The sequence below is a fragment of the Pseudopodoces humilis genome, chromosome 7 (genome assembly GCF_049639895.1).
Source record: "Pseudopodoces humilis isolate 2021_Gansu_Grassland_sample_001 chromosome 7, ASM4963989v1, whole genome shotgun sequence".
Lineage (NCBI taxonomy): Eukaryota > Metazoa > Chordata > Aves > Passeriformes > Paridae > Pseudopodoces > Pseudopodoces humilis.
In genome coordinates this window covers 52644005-52667170 of record NC_142206.1, presented here as the reverse complement: position 1 = coordinate 52667170, position 23166 = coordinate 52644005, and the positions used below count along the sequence as shown (strand labels likewise).

Below are 23166 nucleotides of genomic sequence, written 5' to 3'. Positions count from 1 at the left end.
GCAGCTCCTGTCTCCATCCTTTTCTCAGTTTTTAAACACTAAAGCCAAGGTTCATTCCCCTGAATGCTGCTGGGTGGAGAGGCAGCAAACTGTTCCAATGACTACCTCACTCTTTACACCCACATCATCTTCTGGGTCAAGCACGACACTGGGAAGCTTTGCTGAATTACCTGCCCACTGTTTCCCCAAGATTGCTCTCTAATCCATTTCCTTCCAAACATCAGGCTTGATGTAGAAAGCCAGAGATTTCAGTACTGAGATTCATAACCCTGCAGTTGGGTCATTAAGAGCCCATTGCATTGGCAGCAGTCCAAGTAAGGAAAAGACCCAAAGCACTCTACAAGACTGTCAGTAGCATTAATTTTATTTACCCTCCTGTCAGTCTACGGCTCATCCACAATTCCCTATCAACTCCCACATCACTGATGGAAATGCTGATCATCATCAGTCCTCTCACACATCCCCATGGATGCCATTTAATTAGGATTCACTATCAACAATGCCAAGACTTGTCAGTGAACTTGAGAGTAGCTGGAGACACCTCCTGTCCCCTGACGTTCCCTCATCATAAACCATAAAGCAGATTAGGGAACTCTGGTTGTGATACATTTAGTAAGTGCTCTACAGCCATTGCAGAGCACTGGTGTTTTGGAGGAAGTTCCCCCCTTTTGCAAGGAAGTGGGATTGAATCAGGCTCTCATGCAATCAGTGCCTAACAACTCTCTTGAATACATTAGAGCAATAAACTTATTTCTACCAATCAATCAATTTTTAGTTTCTACCTAAAAGCTCCTACCTCCATCAGCATTTGTTTTTCACAGTTCATTTTTAAGAAATGCCAGATAGAGATAGGAATACCTGATTCTGTTCAAAACTATCAGCTCAGATTGACACAGAACAAAGCTATGACCAACCAGCCCCCACCCTGTTCTCTCATTCCCTGCACAGCTGCCTTCTTCCCATCTGCCACCCCAAGGTCCCCATAGCCACCTCTAACTATGCTCCTTCGGCTTTTTACTACTACTAGATACCTAATTTCTTAACTCCACCCCTCTGTATCAAACAGGCACCTGGGAGGTATTTTTGGTGCCATGCACAACATGTACAACAGCCTCATACTTTACTTCCCCAAACTCCACATGAATTTTACTGTTTTTTTGCAATGCCTCTTTTGGAAGGTGAACTCACTGGTGAGTCTTATATACTTACTAAAATGTTCAATATTTTGAAAAATTCATTCTAGCCCTGCTCTTATATTGAGGTTATTTTCCCCAACTTTTTTAGTGTACTAACAGACAACTGCCACCTAGTTTCTATTTCTCAATATCATACTATTTTTTAATTACCTCTTATGTTCATGACATCTTAGCAGGTATTATATCTTCTCTATGCTTTATAGAGAATATATATTTACAGGCTCCAAGCCCTGGACATCATGAAACTGCATTGTGCAGACAGATTAACCCTTCAGGGTAGGCACATGCATAAATATTTTTATGCCAATTACCACAGAATACTCAGTTAAGGATTATTTTACTCAATCCCACATATCTTCCCTCCTTTTCCTCCTCCATTCTGTCTTCCCTCCTCAAGAAACCAGTTTCCTATCAGGCAGGAGTTAAAGGTTCAAAACTTGAGATGAGACTCAAAAGACATTCAGACTTGAGCGGCAGCTACAGGAATCCCATGTCACAGACAGCCCATGAACAGTCACTCCTTTTGGTGGTGGCAACTATTTCTTGCTGTTATACCTTTTAAGAGGTTTCTAGCCGTAAATAACTCAAATACATTCTTCTCCTCATCAGTTTTATTTATTTCAGCATCCAATAGCCAGCAGGGAGCAGACAAGGAGAGAAGACAAACATGATCCTTGCAAAGCCCTTTTTATCTGCAGATCAGTACCATCATCCTTCTGTAATTTAAGGGGCGACTTGCTCAGTGGAACAAATGCCCCAGGGCAGAGCACAGGCCTTTCATGACAGAGCCAGTTGGTGCACAAGCTCTGCTGCCTTTATTTGCAAATGGCACTACATCTTCACATGTGCCTTATGATGCATCCCAGGCCTTGAGCCTACTGGAAAATCAGTTATTCACTTAACAGTGCCACCACAAAAACTGCAGAGGATCAGGAATGCATGATTCTCATTCTTGGCCCCCGAATCAGAAAGGATAAAAAAAAAAAAATCAAAAATCAAGGTATAAGCACAAAGTCAAAATTAGCTCCTTTCAGCTCCCTCCCCCAAAAGCGCTTAGGTTTAGTTACTGCATTCAAACAGCAGCCCTTTAATCAAGGAGTCCTACTTATTCATGAGGAGAACTGTAGCTAGACAAGCCTTTCAAACACTAGTTCTGCCATCTGGCAGCAGCACTGAGACTTGTTCCCAGACACACACAGAGCGCTGTTAATTGCCCTCACGTGGAATTGCAAGGCACTGCAATTGTTCTGGCATTTAAAACCTCCATGGGCTCCAGATGTGGATTTGTCTTTGTGGAGGAAAAGGTACTACTATTTATCAAATATTTCCTGCCCCTCCCCACCCCCCAACACTTTTCATTTTGCTCTCCCCAGTTCTTTCTGTCATCTTCTACAGCACCAACAGCAAAAAAAAGCCAATTGTGTAGGCCTGCAGATGAGTATCTTGAAGAATTCATACCACAGAATAATGTTTGTCACATTTCTCTTGCTTTCCTGGCCCCTGTGGATTTGACACTGAGCAGCTGCCCAGTGGAGAACAAAGATTATCTGGGGTTTGCTTTGTAGGCTTTTCTTTTTTCAAATTAATTTCAATTCATAATTAAAAGGTCACAGACATAACCTCTCTACCAAAAGTGGCAACTTTGCATTCTTGAAGTGATACATGTAAGGAAAGAATGGAATAAAAGCAGTTGAAGGGACTTACATTTTGCTTCAGACAGATTCTGGTTAGGTGACCAGACCAGCATGCCGAGATTCTCTCTCTCCTGACTTCGCCTTGCAAGTTTGGCTTAAGAGAAAACAGATACAAACCAAGTTACAGAGAAAGTAATTTCAGATGCAAAAGGGATACAAAAGTGACTTATCACACATCTGCAACTTTTAATCAAGATATAAAACCCAGCCACAGAGTTAAAACCCCATCTTCCCATTCAGACCCGAGGCTTTTCCTTGTTTCTTCAATGCATCACCGTCTATGTAACATGACAGATACTGCACACTCTCCTGCACTACACTAAGCAGCATACGTTAGATCTAAATTAAAAGTTAATTAATGTTTCTCTTCCAGCACACTTGATTATTTTTCTTCCAGCCATCATTAAATGAAAAAGGGAGGAGCTAGGCTCTGGCAGCAGGCTCCAAGCCCTGGACATCATGAAACTGCATTGTGCAGACAGATTAACCCTTCAGGGTAGGCACATGCATAAAACCTCCCACACCACTTCTGAGTGCCTCCTGCACCATCCCAGCAGCCCTTCTGTGCCTCCATCCCCCACACAGTCAGGAATGCCCACCCAGGTGACACTGGGTCCCTCAGGTTACCATCAGGTCCCAGTCTCAACTGCTCCAGGGAAATCCAAATGCATTCACACCCACACTGAAGACACACACCCACACTCAGAAAACAAGTCTGTTTTCAACCAGCTTAACTAACACCTGGCTGGCAGGAAAGCTCTGCAAGTCTCAAGTGAAGATCGACAGCTGCACATGGTTCAAAAAAGCAACTTCAAACTAAGGTATGTTTCAAGAGCAAGCTCTTGTCAATTCTGATGTTCAATCACAAGCAGTCAAAAAAGAAGGAGGAGGAAGAGGACAAGAAGAGAAAGAAACTCCCTCCTTTGAGTCAGCACACACACAGCCAGCCCAACCACCAGCCCTAGCAGACAGAAACTTGCAAATCTTGTTATGAATGAGTACCTACAGTACTATTTCCACTACAAAATACCACGTAACACTCAAATTTTATGCAATATTTCAACACAATGCTATTTTCTCTGTGCTGTGCAATTAGACATATTACCGCCACTTCATGATGCAATTAAAACAGGTCAGAAAAGATCTAGTAACACAAAATTACATTACAGTACTATGAGCACTCATTGTTTCACCACTGTTTTTAGCCTGAAATCTGCTCAGCTAAGAACAGTCATTTTATAACAGAAGTATTTTAACATTAAATTTAAAGCACAGCATGTATTAAAAATAACCACCTGTCAGCAACATATTTACACTGAACTAGCAGGTTTTTTTCATTATAAGACACCATGATTATCTTTCACTCGGGTTTTTGGGAAGGTTGTTTATTGTTTCAGAGAGGTTAGCAACTGTGCATACAAGGTATTTTGCACACTCTGCATGTTCATTACTTTCTACACTTGGCAAAAAAAAGGAGTGAAAGAGACAACAACCACTGTTGGCAAGAGATGGGAGGTGAAGACCAGATGCAGAACACAAAGAGTGTCTGAAATTAAAATTACAAGTCCTGAAACATTAAGCATTAAATTTTACCTTCTTCCTCATTTCAAGTCTAAGCTGCAATGCAAAGAAGGCAATGGAAGAGTCAACCCTAAACTTTCCCTTTATCAATTTTTTCCCTTCACCCTCCTTATCCAGGATGGCCTGTTCTACTAAAATCTAACATGGGGTTCAAAGAATGGAAAAGTAAAAAGTCTCCCTCCTCTTTAACCTACACTGAAAAGCACATTCTTATCCCATAAAAATACTCAAAGACAGAAATCATCAGTCCAGTCTCCATGAATTTAAACACTTCCATCCAAATGCCAACACACCCCCAGTACACACCACAGCTCAGGAGCCTGATGCCCAAACACTGCCAAAACCAAGCGAGGTGTAACAACAGGCAATGTCACAGCCTGCCTTTAGCACAGTCTCACTCGCTGAACTGGCAAAACCCACCTAAATCAGGAAAAGGAAAAAGCTTTCTCCCAGTTTAGCAGCCTGAACATCCTCCGCTCTGGGACACATCAGGCACACATCCCAGCCCAGCTGCCCCTGTCAGGAGCAGTGCACCACTAGCTCAGCTCACCCACAGTAAGCTGGGTGAAGTTTCACCTCCCATGGTTAAACCCCAAGTTAGGCTTTGGGGCATTGCAGAGGGAGCTCCACAGCCCTTCCAGGAATCCCTGGCTCCCTTCCTGAGCCAGCCCTAGGAGGTGATAACCTGTGCAGGAAGGTACTGCAGGACCTCATGGCACCCAAAAGCAGGGTAATGAAACGTGCTCCTCATGCTCCATTGCAGCTCCGTAACAGGTACCCAGGAACTCCCCTGGTCAAGAAAATGCCTTGGGTTAGGAGCTGCCTCCTTCCAGCCATGCATTCCCTCCCTGGGCATCATGCAGAGGTGCCTGCAGATGCTGGGCTTCATGCCACCCTCAGGACCCTCTTCTGCCCAGTTCCCACAGCCCAGTGTCTTCCTCTCTCCAGCCCCTCTGTAGCACCAACCAGCCAAGTTACACTGGGCTTGTGATATATGTGTGAAACAGCACCTCCAGTGCTCCCACAACTTATTCCCCATTCCACCTCTCTACTGAAGCCCACACCTATCCACCCTCAGGCCTCATTGCTTGACAGCTGTAGAGGCCAGTCCAAAGTACACAGAGTTATGCTGAAACTCATGCTTTTCTGCAAAGGGCAGAAGTACATAAAGGCCAACACACATAGAAAGATGGGGGTGGGGAGTTCCTCAAACATCCATAAAGGCTGATACTCCCTCCCTACATTCAAATATGCTTGCCAGGTCCTTCACCTTCCAGCACCACATCCTCCCCAGCACCCCTTCTCAAGCCCACATTTACTGTCCCTCATATGTAAGGCAGACATGACAGGCATTCTTCCAAGTACGGTGCTGACCCCACCACAAATATACACAGCATAAATACTCTTACTGCATGATGTACCAACGAAAAGCTTAAGAGCCTGCTCAGAATTTGGAAGCACACAAATTGAAATGACTGCTTGAGAGAACAGCCACGAGAGCAGAAGAGGGACCTCAGAGCAGAGGTTACATCCCTTTACAGCACCATTTCATGCACAGCTGCAGTGCTCACCCAACACTGTCCCATGCTTCTGAACAAGGAATACCAGGATGAATTCTGACACTCTGCACTTCAGTGCTAAAGCTATAAAGATAATTCAATTTAATCTGTTGTGTATTTCATATAAAAATAGCCACGTAAGAAGGGCAAGGGTTACTCTTTTTTTAGGAGAACCGATCAATTTAGGATCAATGAGGTTTGCTTGTTTAAGCAACTGCAGTTAAACCAGTGCAACCTGTGTTTAGAGCAGCTGTAGGGTGGCAGACAAGAACATCTGACACTTCAGGTAATCCTGCACTTTCATCTAGCTACCCACCAGATATTTGTAAAGTCTCTGCCACAGCCATTAGTTCCGTATCACAGTTGTTGTGGGAACAAACACTCTGTAATCACTTTCTCACTGTTAGCTTTCCCATTTGTCCCAAGTCTGTCAGGAATCATGCTTCCTCCAAGAGGAAGACCTACTACAAGCAGCACCGCCTAAATTTTGTTCCACTATCAGAATTCACAGGGGATGTAAAGTTCCATTGCCTCTACCCAGGCAGAGAAGTGCAGCCCCAACTAGCCACAGTTGCTTTTTCCACAGCAGCTACCATATCTCTCTCTTTTCTTACCACTAGAACATACCCCTACTCCATGGACTATACATTAAAACTCAGGAGAGAATCAATCCAGCTTAAAATTCACTTAGAGAGGAAAATGTTATTTTTAATTTTTGTCCCATTTTACAGATGTGGTTTACTGCACAAGCCCAAAAAGTTCTACTGTGCAAGGGAGGAGATGAAGTCAGGCAGAACACACACACACACACACATATATATATATCAATATTATTATAAAATGTTGTGGGGGCTTTTGGGCTTTATCAACTCCTGAAGCTGTCAGGACACATCTCAAAACCAGTGTATAAAATACCTTGATTTGCACAGGAGAGAAATAACACGGCCACTTAATTGCCTATCACTTCTACCCACAGACTGAGGCTCTCCATCCCTGGGGGCTCCCTGAGCTAATGCACAGGCCTGCCACACGCAAGAGCAGCACACTGCTAGATTTCAAACCCTGATCCACAGCAGCTAAGGCTCTCCTCACCTCTATCCAGGAGCTGTCAAGCCAGGACACCTGAGAGGGAAAGGGAGACAAGGATGTCTCCAAACAGGAACTACCAAAGGTCACTGTATGAATGTACATACATCAAGTCCCCCCTACAGGTCAGAGAGTACCTTCCCCGTCCTTCTGACCCCGCCCCAATTTCAAGTTAGCCATGGAGTAATTTGCATCAGAAGGAAATACAATGCTTCAACAGCACCACTGCCAAAGAGAGCATTGTTTCCACTTCCACCATCCCCTTGACTAACCAAAGCAGGGGATCCACCTGAGCTTTAAAAAAAATAAAAGTAATTCAAGAAAAAAAGCTGCTAGATTTAACTGAATACCAGTTCCTGGTTTTCTACCACATATCTTTAGAGACAAGGAAGAGTAAGGAAACAGGGACAGCCAGGACACCTCCCTCAAACAGAGCTCCTGTTTAAACTGTCTTAAGGACCATGGGTGGAACAGGCATTATACACAAGGAGCATGCAGGAAGGTAAAACACTGCCTGCGAGCAGAAGCCCAGCAGTACTGTGCAGCTCCAGCCTGACAAATCACATTTTATTTTTCTTCTCCAAGTCAGAGAAGAAACATGCCAGAATAAACTCAGTGGGAACAGAGGCCTCTCGAAGAGCCACCAATCACTCTGTCATCTGTTATTTTGCCGCTGTGCAAGGCAGCAGCGCAAGCTCCCACTTGAGTTCCTGCACTTGAGGGACTGCTCCACCTCACAGCTCTCCGTAAGGATGCTGCATGATCCAGCCACAGCTGTGAGCCATTCAGGAGCTTTACATTTCCTTTTGACACCTGTACTGACCCCTTGGAGAAATTATACTCACCTCTTGCAGATGTCAAGACATATTTAGCTTTCAGTTGCATCCTGCCCAAGTCAAAGTGAAGCTCGGGCAGGATGCCTCCAGCATTTTTCCTTCTCCATAACCCTTTCAGTAGTCTCTGATGTTTTTGCTGTTGCTGTTTGCACAAGGCATTTCAGAGCTATTGAAACCCTCTGGATTTCAAAACAAAGCACGCTAATACATGACTGTGAGAGCACTGCAACACACACCATAAAGAGTAGGACCCCGCTCTAGTCAGCTGCTTCTGTTATTTAGAAACGGCAAAAGCTAACTCAGAATAGTAGGTCCACAATCAGGTGCTTGATACAAACACATCCTTCTCTGGAAAGCAAACATGAACCTTAAACCAAAGTTTAAAATCACTTGCCATAAAACTACAGGGAATTCTTCAGGTACTGATCTTTTGCAAAACAACAGGTAAGAAAATACTTCTAGATCTGAGCAATGTCTTTCATTAAGTTAATAAAGCTTATACAGCAACTGAAATATCCAAGGTACAGGATGGCAAGATTCCCACCTACCAAACCTACTGCTTTACTAACAGCACTTACTGATCCCCTCCCCAACTGGTACTAACTCATTTTTAAATCACACATTGCAGATTTTTTTAAAAAGTGTAAGAAATTTCTCTTCCTTTTAATATGCAACCCTGAGCATTACATATAAAACATGCATTGTATAATATCCAAAGGTGAATAGATGCTTTTATTGTTTGGAAGAGCTGGAGCTGCCATATAACAACTTAGCTGCCAAGTGCTTCTTAAAGCAGTTTTGGATCAAGTCTAATGTATTTACTTCTAGTGAAGTGAGATTAAACAAGTGCTTCCATTCCCAACCCTGCATTTTCTTTATCAATGCAGAATTTAAATTTATTGCATAGTATAAAATTCCCAGTTTACAGTACCCATGATGGCTGTTAAACAAAACAAGACAAGGGAGGCACGGGCTCCCATAATACAAAAATCTTCTCTCTTAAGGATTCATTAGTATTACTCAGGCTCACAGTGTAATTGTAAATGCAACAGCTGTGATACAATAGCACAACACCTATGTGACTCAAGAGAATTCAAACAAGAGTCAGAAAGTTTTTTCCCCCTTCCTTCCCCACTACTGGCACTGGTGTCCCAAGCAGCAACTCAAAGACATTTTAAGAACTTTGCTTCTCATCTCCACTTCCTTCTGCATGTGACTTCTCCCTGAGTCAGCAGATAATGCTTGTGATCCCCTTTCATTTGTGTTTTCCAAGGACTGCCTAGTCACAGCAGCTGGCACCTCATAGAAATACCATCACTATACACCCTATAGCAGCATTAAATGAAACAGAACTGGAATCCTGAAAACTGAGAAACATTTTTTAATTAAAAAGCTATAAATGAAGCAGCAGTTAGCTCTTCCTCTACATGACTACACCCGGCTGGCACTATAATCTATATGCAAATAAAGTTCTGAGGGCATTTTTGTATCTGCCTAGGGAAACAAAAGTGACTATTTGGGTTTCTGTACAGAGCAGCAGCACTGGAAACATAGGGTGAAGGGCCTTATTGCCTCAAAATGACTGCATGTGCTGCGCTACAAAACCCCACAGTATCACATGTTACAACTGTGTGCAAAATATTGCTTTAAAAATTACCCAGTTAAAGATTAATCACCCAGCAATGATTACAAAGGTCACTTTGCAGTGATAAAAATTATTACCATTAGAAGAACTGAAGGAGAAAATGAGAAAAAGCATAGATAGCAATAGTTACCTTTTCTCTAAAGTAATCAAGTTCAACTGATCCTAAGTTTGAAGTTTGCATCTTTGTGTTATTATTTTTAAACCTTTTAAGAACACATCGAAGATTCCTTTCCAGTTTAAGAGCCAGCAGTAAAGCAAAAGCTGTGGCCTACATTCTGCCCACAGCCCAGGCCAGACCGAACAATAAAGCCAGAACAGATGTTGAGGCCTCGCCTTGTATTTTTTTTTTTCTTGAATAATAGGAGTCCGCTCATTCTCTCCCACAAGCAGGTGGCACCAATGTGCAGCCATAGATGAAGTCTGAATAACTATACAGGCAAACAGCCTTTCAATACACACTTTAAGTGTGTAAAATTTTCTACACCCATACAATTCCAACCTGAGCTCTTAAGAGAGTTCTGCAGATAGAAGCCCTGCAATCCATACACAAGCAGGAAGTACATTACCCCATCAGGAACATGAATATACCCCTGCACATGCTTAGCATTGAGCAGCACACCTCTGCTAATCACAACGGGCTTTTGTCTAGACATGGCTGGGGTTTTGTACCGAAATGTGAAAGGGCTGGGGTTTGTTTAAAGAGAGAGTTAAGTATAAAATTAAGAGGAAAGAGAAAATGCACATTTGATCAAGATTTTATCAGTGATCTCTTGCAAACCTTTTTAAAACACCATCCACTTTTTTTTTTTTAAGGAGGACAGCTGCTAACTATACCACAGCAATCCTGACTGCACAGCCAGAAAGCAGCAACCAGAACAAAGCCAAAGCCTGCAGCATACGTGTCACACTGAACTGATGAGGCTCACCTGCCCTCCCAAGCACACTTCTCCCTGCTCCACATCCCAGGGAGCATCCCCCACCTCCCCACACTGCAGTTCAGTGCCAGAGCAGCTCCAAAGCTCCTTCAGGACCAGAATGGGACTGGATCCAGTCCACCCCACCAGTCAGTACCAACAAAAGCAAGCACCACACATGGGGCCTCATGTGCCCCATACACTCTATGGCTAGCACCCCACAACCCATAGCTGCCACATGAACCCATATCCTGCCAGTAACCTTGGGAATCCCTGCACACTCACAACCCTACAAAAAAAAAAACCAAACAAAAACAAATTAAGCACCTCCACAGAGCCACACAGTGAATTATTTTAAAGTTTGTTAAAAATAGGTAAATGTATGCAAACAATCAGATCCGAAAACCAAGCTACAATAAGCAAACTACTGCTAGCTTCTGTTCTCCCCAAACACTGACCCAACAAGACGACACTTCTTTCCTTCCTTCCTTTTTTCCCTTCCATGCTATTTCCCTTCTGGTTTCATTCAGGTGACCAAAAAGTTACACAGGAATGCCTACATGCACACAAGTTAAGAATTTAATGTACAGAAAAGGAACAATAACACAGCAGTTTCCTCAAGTGCTAGGTCTTGTGCTGCTGACAAACATCTAGACACTGCTAAATCTATTTGAAGCCAAACAACCTACTGATGAGGAAGCAAAGATAAGGCAAACACATCCTCTCTTTCCATCACAGATCTTGATTCTGCTGCCTCCCCTGATCTTTGACAATCAGTAATTCCTACATGCACAGCTCCACATTCATACAGCCTCCCCTTTCTTTACTAATCCAGCCCTCTGCTCTTCCCACCCACTGAACAGGGTCCTCTGCTGTGTTCCCTTAAGAACAGAGCAGCTGCTTGGGCCAATCCTGCCCATTATTCACAGGCAGCACTTAGGAATAACAAGACCAGGACCAGCAGAGAGAATTCCTGAGCCTAGTACTGTATCTGCATCACTGGATTTAATGGCCCTTCATGGGAGGAGGGAAGAGAAAAAAAATCCATCAAAGAGACTAATCCTTTTTGAACCCATTTGTAATTTTGGCATCTACAACATCCTGTGGCAGAGTGCTTCAATTTAATTATATGTTTGTTGTCTGAAGGAGAACAAAGAAAGCCCATGCACACACTCCCTTCTCTACTCTGAAGCTGCTACCCAGTCATTTCATTTGGTGGCCCCATTTCCTGCCTTATGAGAAGCAGAGAATAACTGCGCCCTGTTCACCTCTTCCATGTTTCTTGTTGTTTTACAGATCTTCTACTGAACTACTCTCAGTCATCTGCTTTCCAAGCTAGACAGTCCAGCCTTTTCTGCTTCTCCCTTGTATGGAGATGGGAAACAAGAATAAATCCTGTACTTTAGTTATCTTACAGCTCTAAGCAGCATGTACCCATGGGGGAGGGAAGGGAATGGGGCACAACCAGAAGTGTACACAGTGTTCAAAGGTAAGGTACAACACAGGATTTATAAAATATGCCATAATGAGGTGCTGTGTTTTGTTCTCAGATACTTTCAAAACAGCTTTTAACAATACACTTGCATTTTCATTATTACCATTGAGTTGATGAAAAAACCACTGTCTATCAAGATCTTTATCTGGAAAGGCAATACCAAATTCAAAGACCACTGCTGTACAAACAGTAAGGGCAGTTTAGAGACCACTACTGTAGAGATACACGTAAGAGCTGTTCCACCCTACTCTCCCCCTCAATATTAGCACATAACAAGTGCCACCTGTCACAAGACTGAACATGTTGCCCATTCCCTCCATTCAGCAGATGCCCACACTCCCTACCATTCACATATTGTTTTCTGACAAAAGGACAATCCAGCTGTTAGTAGTAAAAATAAGGTGAGAAACAGAAATAACAAGATGCATAATTTGAAATGGGGAATACACAAGTGTTGTTTTATTTGGAGAGTGACAAGTACAGAGTGACTCTTCTCCAACCCCTAGATACAGGACACCCTTGGCTTCCCAAGGCTTCTTCCCTTGGGAAAAGTGACACAAGGAGCAAGAAGCCAACAGAAGGGTTTCTCAGACCTTGCATTTCCCCCCCTCTTCCCTTTCCTGTTAAACAGCAATGCTGCTTAGATCACCCATTCAAGAAGTCCCCACTCCTCAGTTCAAGCTACCCTTTTCCATTCCCTGGCAACCCAAACAAGCAGCATTTTACTCATGTTTCCCACACATTAAGGACCAGCTGGCCTGCTTCTATTGCCCAATGCAATGCAAGAAGAAACTTAAAAAGTCAGTCTCAAGTGTGTTTACTAAGCAGAAATTACTTTTTGGTATTTTTAGCAATACCTCTTCCCTTCCCACCCACCAAAAGTTCACAACAGCCTTCTTCTGAGATAGCTTAAACTGATAAGTGGAAGTAACAAGTGCCTAGAAAGTACCAGCGACATAAAATGTAGATTCCTGGTGAACAGAGTGACTGGTTTATTTTTTCCATTTCAAAAAACCTTGCCAGGATGACAGTCGGGAACAGATCTGACTAACCAGAACCCAGTCTCCAAAGAGAATGAGATGTGGGCACCTCTCGTCCTCACCCCACATCTCAAGAGATCAGATAATTTTTAAAAAACTAATGACCAGCTATGCTCAGTGGCTTATGAACTAACGCTGCTGGGAAAACTTGTTACTGCTTGGCAAGACAGTACTGTGAAGGACAAGGAAACACACCTGCATCCAGACAAGAGTCCACCCAAAAGGACAAGTGAGAAATTCCATGTAACTCTGCTCTTGCAGTACCAAATAATTTTACATAGTCAAATGAATTAATCAAGCACAGTCAGCTCTCAAAGACAGTAAAGGTTTGTCACATTATTATTCTTTAAAACCTGGGTCAAACACCAACACTTTTCAAGGCCACAAGCAGAAAAGCTCATCACAGACATCACACAACAGTGGCAAACACATCTTCCAAACTCAGTGGAGTGCTTTGAATAGGCTGGACATCCAAGGAAAGCACTACCAATGGCACCTCCCTGATGGAGGGTAGTGCCCTCCAAAAGAAGCGGAATCAGACCCTGCCAGCATGTCCAGGAGAGGCCTCATCTCTGTGCTGAAGTCACCTAAACCAACCCATTTCTACCCAAAGCCCACTTTGTAGAGGTGGCCTGCCTGGCAGAGCTGTGGAGAATGCAGCCTTCAAAAAGGGGACACAGCCTCCTCTCCCAACACAGCCACCTCCAGACACAGATACCTGTCCTTAGGCCAATGCGAGCATACAAGAAGCTTATATATCAAATCCCACCCAGCACTGAGTCATGCACGATGTGGTGTGCAACTGCAATCAACAGGCTGCGAGCATGCCCAGTTTAACCCACACAAATCCGACTTCTAAACGTCTGTGACAGTTGCATATCCTCCTCTCACCCCCAGCCATGACACTCTTCCAGGTCCTTATCCTCACAGTACCCCTACCAGCAGATGAGAGCTTTTATCGACACACACGCACACAAAGCGCTGACTGCCAGGCTCGCAGAGGCTGAGTGAGGTTTCCCCAGCCCCATGTAAGAGCCCTAACTGTGGATCATCCTCCCTCATCACCCCACTCTCTCAGAAATGCTGAAATCAAATAGGAACCCACAAATAACACATTTGTGATATTTCAAATCAGATCTTGAAAACTCAGTCTGCTTCCAGCTCTCCTTGGAGATGACTGGTGCATTCATTAGCCCACAAGCTCCCCAAGGTACAGACAGTCCCTCTCCTTCTGTCTGCATGGGGCCCACCTCCACAGGGTGCTGTAAGGATAATATTCATACCCAAAAACACAAAGTCAGATTTAACATGCCCTTGAAATGCAGGCGGCTCCTGGATCACAATTTTCCAACAGATTTCACAAGTTAGTTTGTTTTTTCCCCCATTTCTGCCAAACTCAGAGGCGCAGTAAGGACTATATTTAAAATGTAGTTAACAATTATGGCATTCTGGTTTTAACATTCAACTTTTACTAAAAGACTATCCAAAACAACTTATCTGGTTTCTCTCCTTCTCCCACCTTCAAAGAATCCCAGAACTAGTTTGTCCTGCATCTACATTAATAATCAGAACAAGAACACCATATGATAACAGGAGAGGCTAAGCAATTCATCACTGCTGCACACCAAGCACTGCCTTGCACTCACTCTGCAGATTCCTGCTTCACGCTGAACCTAGCTGATCCTAAAAGGTGCCAAGAAACATCGAAGCAAGCCCTGGAGACACAGGCTCTCGGCACTAAGTAGCAGCAAGTACACTTGCAGCCCAGAGGAACAAAACAGGGGCAGAGCTCTGCAAAGACGTTGGATTTTCCTGAGCTGCCTCTGCTTTAGGATTACAAACGCTCCTTCTGCAGTGCCAGCATTTGCATACCACAGCATATTTACAAAGAAATCAATCAGGACACAAGCCCGGAGGTGAACACGGAGAAGAAGCCCACAGCATTCGGGGCAGCCTGCAGAAAAAGCTCGTGGCTTTCTGCTCAGCCGCTTCAGAGAAAAGCAATCCGGCACGATCCCCTTCCCCACCCTGTTTAACAAAGGGGACAGAAGTTTGCAGGCGCAGGGCCCTACAGGCTCTCAAACGCAACCACCACGTGGTGAGTGAGCATCAGGAGCAGAGCTCACACAAAGAGCCGAGAAGCAGCAGCAGACAGGGGAGAGGGCTGGCAAAGCCTCGACAGCCAGGAGACAGGGGGAGAGCCAGCCCGTTTCCCCAGCCATCGCCAGAAGGAAGCAAGCACAAAGGGGACAGTGAGGCTAAGCAGATAAGGAGAAGCCCGCCGAATGCCAGGCTGGCAGTGCAGATAAACCGAGGAGCCAGGACGCTGCTGGAAGGAGCAGAGTGTGGTTTGGTGGAGAGCTGAGGGAGGAAGCCGGCTTGGCACTGGCCCGGGAGGGGAAGGAGGCAGAGGAAGGCTTTACCTGCGCCGGAGCACGTCCCTCGCACGGCGCACGCTGCGGCACGGCCCTCCACTCACACAGCTACAAAATTAACTTCATTTTTACTGTGTTCGGGGCCATTATTAGTCTTTCCAATCCGAAAAGTAGGATCCTATTCAGCACATAAATGCCTCTTTACTGAGGCTGAAAATTCTTGTTTTCTCCAATTTGTGGGATGGGGGAGTATCTTTTAGGCATAATTTATGCCCAGCGCAAAATATCCCCTCTCTCCTTTTCTTCCAAAAACCATCAGCACAGTGAAAGCAACCCGATTGTCCCTGCATGTGTTAAGAGCCCAGAGGTCTTGTTTTACCCTTCCACAAATTAGAGACTGGAAAAAACAACAACAAAAAAGTAGTGGCCATCCCCTAGCAGCTGTTTGATGGAATATGTGCCCCCCTGCACATCAGTTATGCTGCCCCACACTGTTCTCAAAAAATTCAAAGTGTGGGTTCCCAGTTCATTAGCTTCGCCCAGTGACTACTGGACAGCTTCACAAAAGCAACCAGTGACTCTCCACATGGCACCACATTGAGCTCCAGATACCTAAAGAGGCATTAACCAATTGTCCCTGTCCTCCTACCTCCAGTGCTACCATCCTGGCCACTCTGGAACAGACTCCGTATTAACACCTTCTGAGCATCAGTAACCCAAAGCAGTTCCTCATTCTGCCACCAGATTGCTTCAAATCCCAACCTCAGCTCCCCCCAGCTTGTACAGAAGTGCTTAATGGGGCTTGTACATATGAATGCAGAAGTTAAAAAAAAAAGCGAAGCAACAAGAACAAGGCAGCAAGGGAAACAAAACATGCAGGGACATAAAGAGGACAGAGAGCCTCAGGGGAGGGACAGTATTTAGAGTTACTAGAGACTGAGAAGCTAAACCATGCTAAGGTTGCTGAGCCTTCAAATGAGGGAAAAAAAGTCTGTGCTGAGCATCTTTGAGAACACAACAGTCATACAGGTGCATATGCAGGCTAGAGCACAGAAAAGCTGAGACATACTGGCACCAGAGAAGAAAGCAGACTGTCAAAACTACAAGACAAGACAGGCCAGCAAATACATATCATTTACCTGCAGTAAGGGGCTCTGCCAAGCTTTTTGAGACACTTGTATCTTCCTCAGCAGAAAAGTTGTGTCCACTTCTGTTCTGGCCTGCATTTTCTCTGTAACTTTCCCAGCACTATTTATTGCTTTTACTGAAAGATGACCATTTTCCCTGACATCTGGATTTTCACAGGCTGCTATTTCAATAAAATACTTTGAAGAATAGACTGTAAGACAGACACCATGAAACAGGTTGTAGCAACCTCTATTCTTAGTGCAACTGAGCTCTGATCTGTGACCGGGAGCTGCAGGTACTGCTGCAACCCTGCACATTTTAAAGTCTTCAGTCTTCGGCTCTGTGTCACCACTTAAATACAAATTGCTACAAGTCCAGTTATATCTATGTTGAAAGGCAAGAACAAGTGTCAAAATAATTCAGGGTATGTTAGTTCCACATACTTCTCTCTTCTACTCCTCCTTCTACCTCAGAAAATCCTTCAGTCCCACCTCTCCCCTTGCACACACACAGTCCCTTGGCAAGAGCTTTGCACAAATTAAACCACTACTTGTTAGCATGGCCAGGGACCCTGCTGAGACCCTCAGCTCCCTTAAGATGTGCTCCGATTGGTCTGGCTTTCTAACAACACAGCTATTTGTAGTCAGATATTCGTGATTCTGGCAGTGATTCTTGGTATAATTACTAATACCTAGCCTGAACTTAGAACAGCAAAGGAAGAAGAGCCCACAGCCTGTAAAAGATACCAAGCTTCACTCAAAAATACACGAGTAAATCAGCTTCACCAAACAAAACAACTAAAGCTCTTTTCCTATGCCTGATTTCTGCAGCATGCATTTACTGAGAAGAGCAACGAGAACATCTTACTCGTTCCTAAGATCCCACCCAAGTGATGCCTGCAGAAGGCACTGGCTGGTTGTACTGGGCCCAAATGCAAGACTCCAAATATGCTCTTGTTAAGACTTCCTACACCTCCACTCCTGCATGAGGGCATCCAGCTGCAACACTGACATGTTTACCCTCCCACACCTCCACAGACAGCTCTCCACTATCCTGCAATAGCTGTGGGAGCTCCCTGCAGGAGAAGACACAACAGGCGCTGCTGTGCATGACACAGAAGCAGCAGGGAAATGGGATTCCTTGAAGGCCAAGACATATACTGTCTTCACCATCATTCAGCAAGAACATGGTCTAAGTTTTCTCAGCAGCTGAATGCTAGATCTTTGCACCCAGATATTTTTTCTGGTATATCCAGCATAAGACTCTAACACGAGTGTTTCTGCTCCAGCAAGGCCTGAACACCAGCAATGCTTGCAAGATTGTTAGCACAAGGCAGGGAGACATAAAAACCCCTTTTCTTCAAAAAGAAGAATTCAGGATATTTTTCTCCAGGTCATGATTATCACAGGTACCAGTACAGGTATCCAAGCTGGTAAGGCACATGTCTGATCAACTCACACAGCCTCTGGAAAAGCAGTCCCAACAAGTCTTAGACCTCTAACCACCTTCAGCACAGTACCTCAGACTGCCAAACTGCTGACAGCTGGGCCTTGCTTGTTTCCCTGCCCCCACAGAGAAAGACAGAAGAAAGCTGCTTACAGTACTCCATAAAAAAACCACTTTCTCATAGAGGTGTTCCAAGTCCACTGCCAGCTGTTCCAGACTTACAGAACAGGACAATCCCATTGCATCTGATGTTGTCCTGAACCAGAGGCATCAACTTACATGCAGGAGAGTTTAGATGTCTGTTGCTGCTGAGTTTGGTCTAAATCTGCCAACAGAGTCCCCTCCAAAAGCCTCTGTTTCTCCTTCTTACCCCCACACCTCACTCCCCCACCCCTAGACACAACAGTTCAACTACATGTATGAACAGGTTCATCAAAAGACATGATCAGTCTAAGAACAGTTCAACAAGTCCCAGAACCCTGGCATGTCCCCTGACAACCTCAGCAGCTCCTTATGCAACTACCCAGTCAGTATGCAGAAGAGTCACATGAGACTAGCACAGATCCTGGGAGAGCAGGTTTTAAGTTATTCCTGCACAAGAAAAAATGGTGTTAATTAAGCAATGTCTAGTAAGATTCCTGGACTCTATCTGTTTGAGAATCCTTCCTCCCTTGACTACACCAAGAAAACTACATTCCCTTTTACACTGTTTGTTTAAGTATCAGTGCTAGTTCCACTAGAGAACTCTGTAGCAATTTCTAGGAAAGATGACACCAGAGCACCAGTTTCCACATCCCTGGCTTACTGCCCTTGGACAGTTCTTTCTGTGCAGTCAGTAAGGCTGAAAACTTATTTCTGTCTGACACTGACTCACGATGCAGTCTCCCCTCCCTCGCAGCCTAACCAAGAGCAGAGCCCTGCTGAAGCCCCAGTGTCTACAGGAACAGAGGAACTACACATTTTTTTACCAAGCGCCACTTTGCTGGTTTGATGCTACTGAAAAGAAAGCTTTCACAACAAGCTTCTACATTGCTTCTCAATCCCTAAAACTGAACGTCACGTGGCAGCAGGATCAGCGAGTGCCCTGCAGCTCACACTGCATAAGGCAAGGGCACTATGCCTTTGCTCTGCTGCTCACCTCCCTGCAAGGAAACATTGCCCCTGCAGGAGCAGGGGATACACAAAAGGCACAGGAAACACACCAGGCATGGTATGTAGAAACAAAATGTAAGCATTTGTCCCTTACAGCCATCTCCTGACAGAATACTGCTGAGTGCACACATGTTGGGTGGTCAGTTGTTACTCCCTCATCAAGTTTATGATCAGTCATGTCCAACTTTGTCCTGTGATGCTGGCACCTTCCTGAACTCAGCTCAATTGTATCAGCCAAGGACATGCTAGGAAATACCACTAGGAAAGCAGATTTTTTGTGCTTTCAGAAGCAATTCTGCTGCTGTTTCTACAGAACCATCAATTTTGACCACTAAAAACCTTGCCACAAGGGGAAGAAATACCTTTTTTTTATTTAAATAGAAGCAGCAATTATCCTCCTTGGTTTTGCCTTTTAGTTATCCTAACCATCTTCCAGGCTTCTTGGCTCTCCTGCATAAAACTCTTGAAATTATCATGCATTCCTACCACTTCTGCTGCTGTTAAAAAACGTTGTGAGATTCTCTTGTTCCACCCATTTCTTTCGTTTTGATTTCAGTGTCATTCTCAGCACCACCACTAAAGTAGCACTTGTGAACTGAAAGGGGAACTTCTCTAGCCACCTAAATTCTGGTAGAACAATGTTAACATGTAGAGGATAGAAGGACTGGTTTGTACATGTGCTGTCTCCTTACATCATAATGTAAAGATAATCGGTCCTGTTCCCCTCATGCACCATCTAGAGGTGTCATATTTCTGCAAGTTTGGAAACATGGAGAGTGAAAACTACTTTTTTCTTTCCACCTTTCCTAGAAGTTTTCAAAGAAGTCAGCTGTAGGAACTTGGAACTTCATTGTCTCGTTTAGGAATGAGAAACATGCCATGCTTATTTGAGTTAGCACATAAATTTCCACCAGGTATGCTTTCAAATACAGCTCTTTAATACAGGGTACATTTCTCACTGTTCAAAGGTGAGACTAGAACATCACAGCACACCGCAATAATAAATGTATTTGTTGCCAGTTGGTGAATCTGTAAAATGAGACAAAGGGGGGATGAAAAGTGTCAGAAATAGGAAGTATCAATATTGTTAACTCAAACAGAAGGTTAAATACCCTGGGGGCTCTGAAATGATACATAAATAAAGACCTAGTGTCATAATGCAAACATAAAGAAACATGTACAAAATCCCAGTCTGCATGGAAGTGTCCTTCATTGTGACATGAAAACATCAAAGACAAAAAGTAAATCTGATCCCATGTTATCACTAATTAAATTCATATGTACCAATTTTCTTTTTTTAAATGAAACATACATTCAAATTCATTAGTGACAGAAAACATTCTGAATAACTTAATTGCAGCAGTTATTTCCATTTAAAGCTTTTCACTTTTAATCCTAAATATATCTCAAGAGTATCTCTTCTGATTTTTCCACAACGGACATGGTGAGAGGAAAACGGACTCTAAGAGCTTATAAATTACTCTTTTTCCCTGTCAAGTCCTCACATCAAGTACATGACATCCCTGACTTTTCTACTGAGATTAAGAGTTGTTTCATGTACTGAATCTTGCCTAGAGAACTATCCGGCCTTCATGAAACACAATGCCAGCATTCATGAATCAGTCCTAGGTGTCATTTGCTTCCAGTTATGAAGATATGAGTTAGTCTGACTTCTGACTTTGAGCTCAGAGTTCGCAGGACACCCATAAAACCATTTTATTCATTTATTAAAATAAACAATGAACCCAAGGGTATTATTTTATTCTTGTAGACCTAAAAGATCTGATCCTTGGAATGGGACTCCCTGCATTTCATTATTGATTCATGAAGACCTACCCTGCTAAGTTTCTTTGTGGCCAGAAGCCCCATGTTTTCTCCTCTGAAGTAGCATTACAACAAAAGCTTAGATCACCTGCTAGAATGCTTATGCAGTGCAGTTCTGAAGAAAAAGCTGTATAAAAATGGATTTATTTCTGACTACCACAGAAAGTAACTGAGCATGGAACTAGGATGCAATTGGAAAACCATGTTTTGCTCCCCGAAGCAGAAGTAAGTAATTTTACCTCAGTGCCTCCATTTGCTCCTGCTGGCAACATGGGTGGGGTACTCAGCACTTTGCAGATGTACATGTAGAGGTCTAGAAAGCCTAAGGGCCATGATCAGGACAGCATTCCACACTCCAGGGCAAAAAGAACTGCTGCATTTCCATGAGCCAGGCAGGGACTGAACTTGGGGGAATTTATCACAATGCAGTTCAAAGTGAGAAGACCACAGAAGTCAATTCCTGTTACCTCCTGGTGGCCATAGCACCCATCACATCCAAAGAATGAATCACCCACTGCTAACAGCTCACCGACATAGGCAGATCACTGTGCCTGCTGAAGAACAACTTCCACAGTAAATTCTACTACAAAAATGTCTTTTCTGGCATTTTGAAAGAAAAAAACAAAAAGGTGGAGTCCTGCAGGAGAGCTACTGTGCTTTGCGGTCACACCCCCAATTATGTCTAATTTTTCCAATACAGACACCACCAGCAGTTGCATATCTGGTTCCAGTGCTAGTAAGAACAGACACCAGTGCCAGACCAGTTAACTGGGCAAGTCTCTTGGTAGCTTTGTCCTTTTTGCTTCAGACAAAGGCTTTTCCAGGAACCCAGATACCATAAATTGGCTCCTGTCCAGAGGGGGCAAAGCAAAGCCAAAAACCATTCACTCCAGCCGGACAAAGGAAAGGTGTCCTTGGGCTAACAGCCCCAGAATGGAGTCTGGTAGGAAATGAGAAGCCTTGACTACCTAGGCAAGTCTGCAGCTTCCCAAATATTATTTAAGGTTTCACAAAACTCCCTTCTAAATAGGAGACCCCAAAGGAAAAGGAAGGAAGGCAAAAACAATCTATTCAAAAGTGACTGGACTTCCTCTGTAAGGGTTATAAAGCCTTAACTAAAACAGATTAATTTCACAGCCTAGTTCAGCTCACACAAGAAAAGCTTTCTAGTATAGACAAAGAGTTAGAACCATGTGCAGATCTGTAGCCAGAGATGTGCTACACAGCTCAAGCTTTACCTAAACTACTAAAAGAATATAGCAGGACAATGATTCCCATATACTTGAGTTACCAACAGGAGTTCATGAAGTTCTTACACCCAGGAATCTCATGACAGAGTACAGTTAACTTACCTACAGCTGCTAAGCCAAGCTAGGACAGTTATGACATAACTCAAATCTCTGTACAGATACAGGAGATGAGAGCAAGTTAAACTGAGCAGTTACTGGTGAAAAAGGAGTCACATCACATTATGCCCACTCTTGCACTGCAGGGAGGTTGCTCCATGGTTATACTGGTATGATTTTATCAATTCAGCAGCAGAACTTCACCAGAAGCCAAAATCCTCTGTGTCCTTCAGGTGTGCTCCTCAGGGGCTGCTGAACTAAACCTTCCTTTCCTACAGTCAGGTTAAAACAGACAGCAACCTTCAGGCTGAGTCCAAGGATGCTCTGACATTTTGTAATGGCTTTACATATGGTATCTTTGGAGGAAATACTGCCAAAATACAACAGAAGGACAAGGCAGGACCAATCCCACTCTCCCTCAAATCCCATATTTCTCCACAATGAAACTTGATAAATTATTACATGCCAAGAGAAAGTCTAGCCCTAGCTCAGGATGACTGATGCCAATAAAAAGGAATCTTAACTCTTTCTGGTAAAGTGTTGGATGGAAAAAAATCAGACTGAACCACCGAGTTATTTACAGCATTACCAACTTCCTGGTTTGATGCAAGTCAGCAAAATCTTCTAGAAAACCCAGGAACAAAGAGCAGTAGTTAAGGGTGATAAGTGAGTTACAGAGAAGCTAATGATCTATCTCTGTTAAGACTTCAGAACAGAGGAAACTGCATCTATACCTCTCCTTTTCTAGCACTATTTCAAAAACTAATGCAGGCAAAAAAAGTAATAAAGTAATGAACTAGAAAGAAGAGCAAGGTACCAGTCGTAACAAAGGAGACTCCCTCTGCCTTT

General features: G+C 43.8%; 1 protein-coding gene across 1 annotated transcript in view; it reads right to left on the bottom strand.

Moving 5' to 3' along the window:
* Positions 1 to 23166, bottom strand: part of RCOR1 (REST corepressor 1) — an 82334-nt gene that overhangs the window by 38390 nt on the left and 20778 nt on the right. Inside the window, exon 3 of the mRNA XM_005520115.3 lies at positions 2901 to 2984. Coding sequence (XP_005520172.1) covers positions 2901 to 2984 — 84 coding nt within the window. The remainder of the gene's footprint in view (positions 1 to 2900; positions 2985 to 23166) is intronic.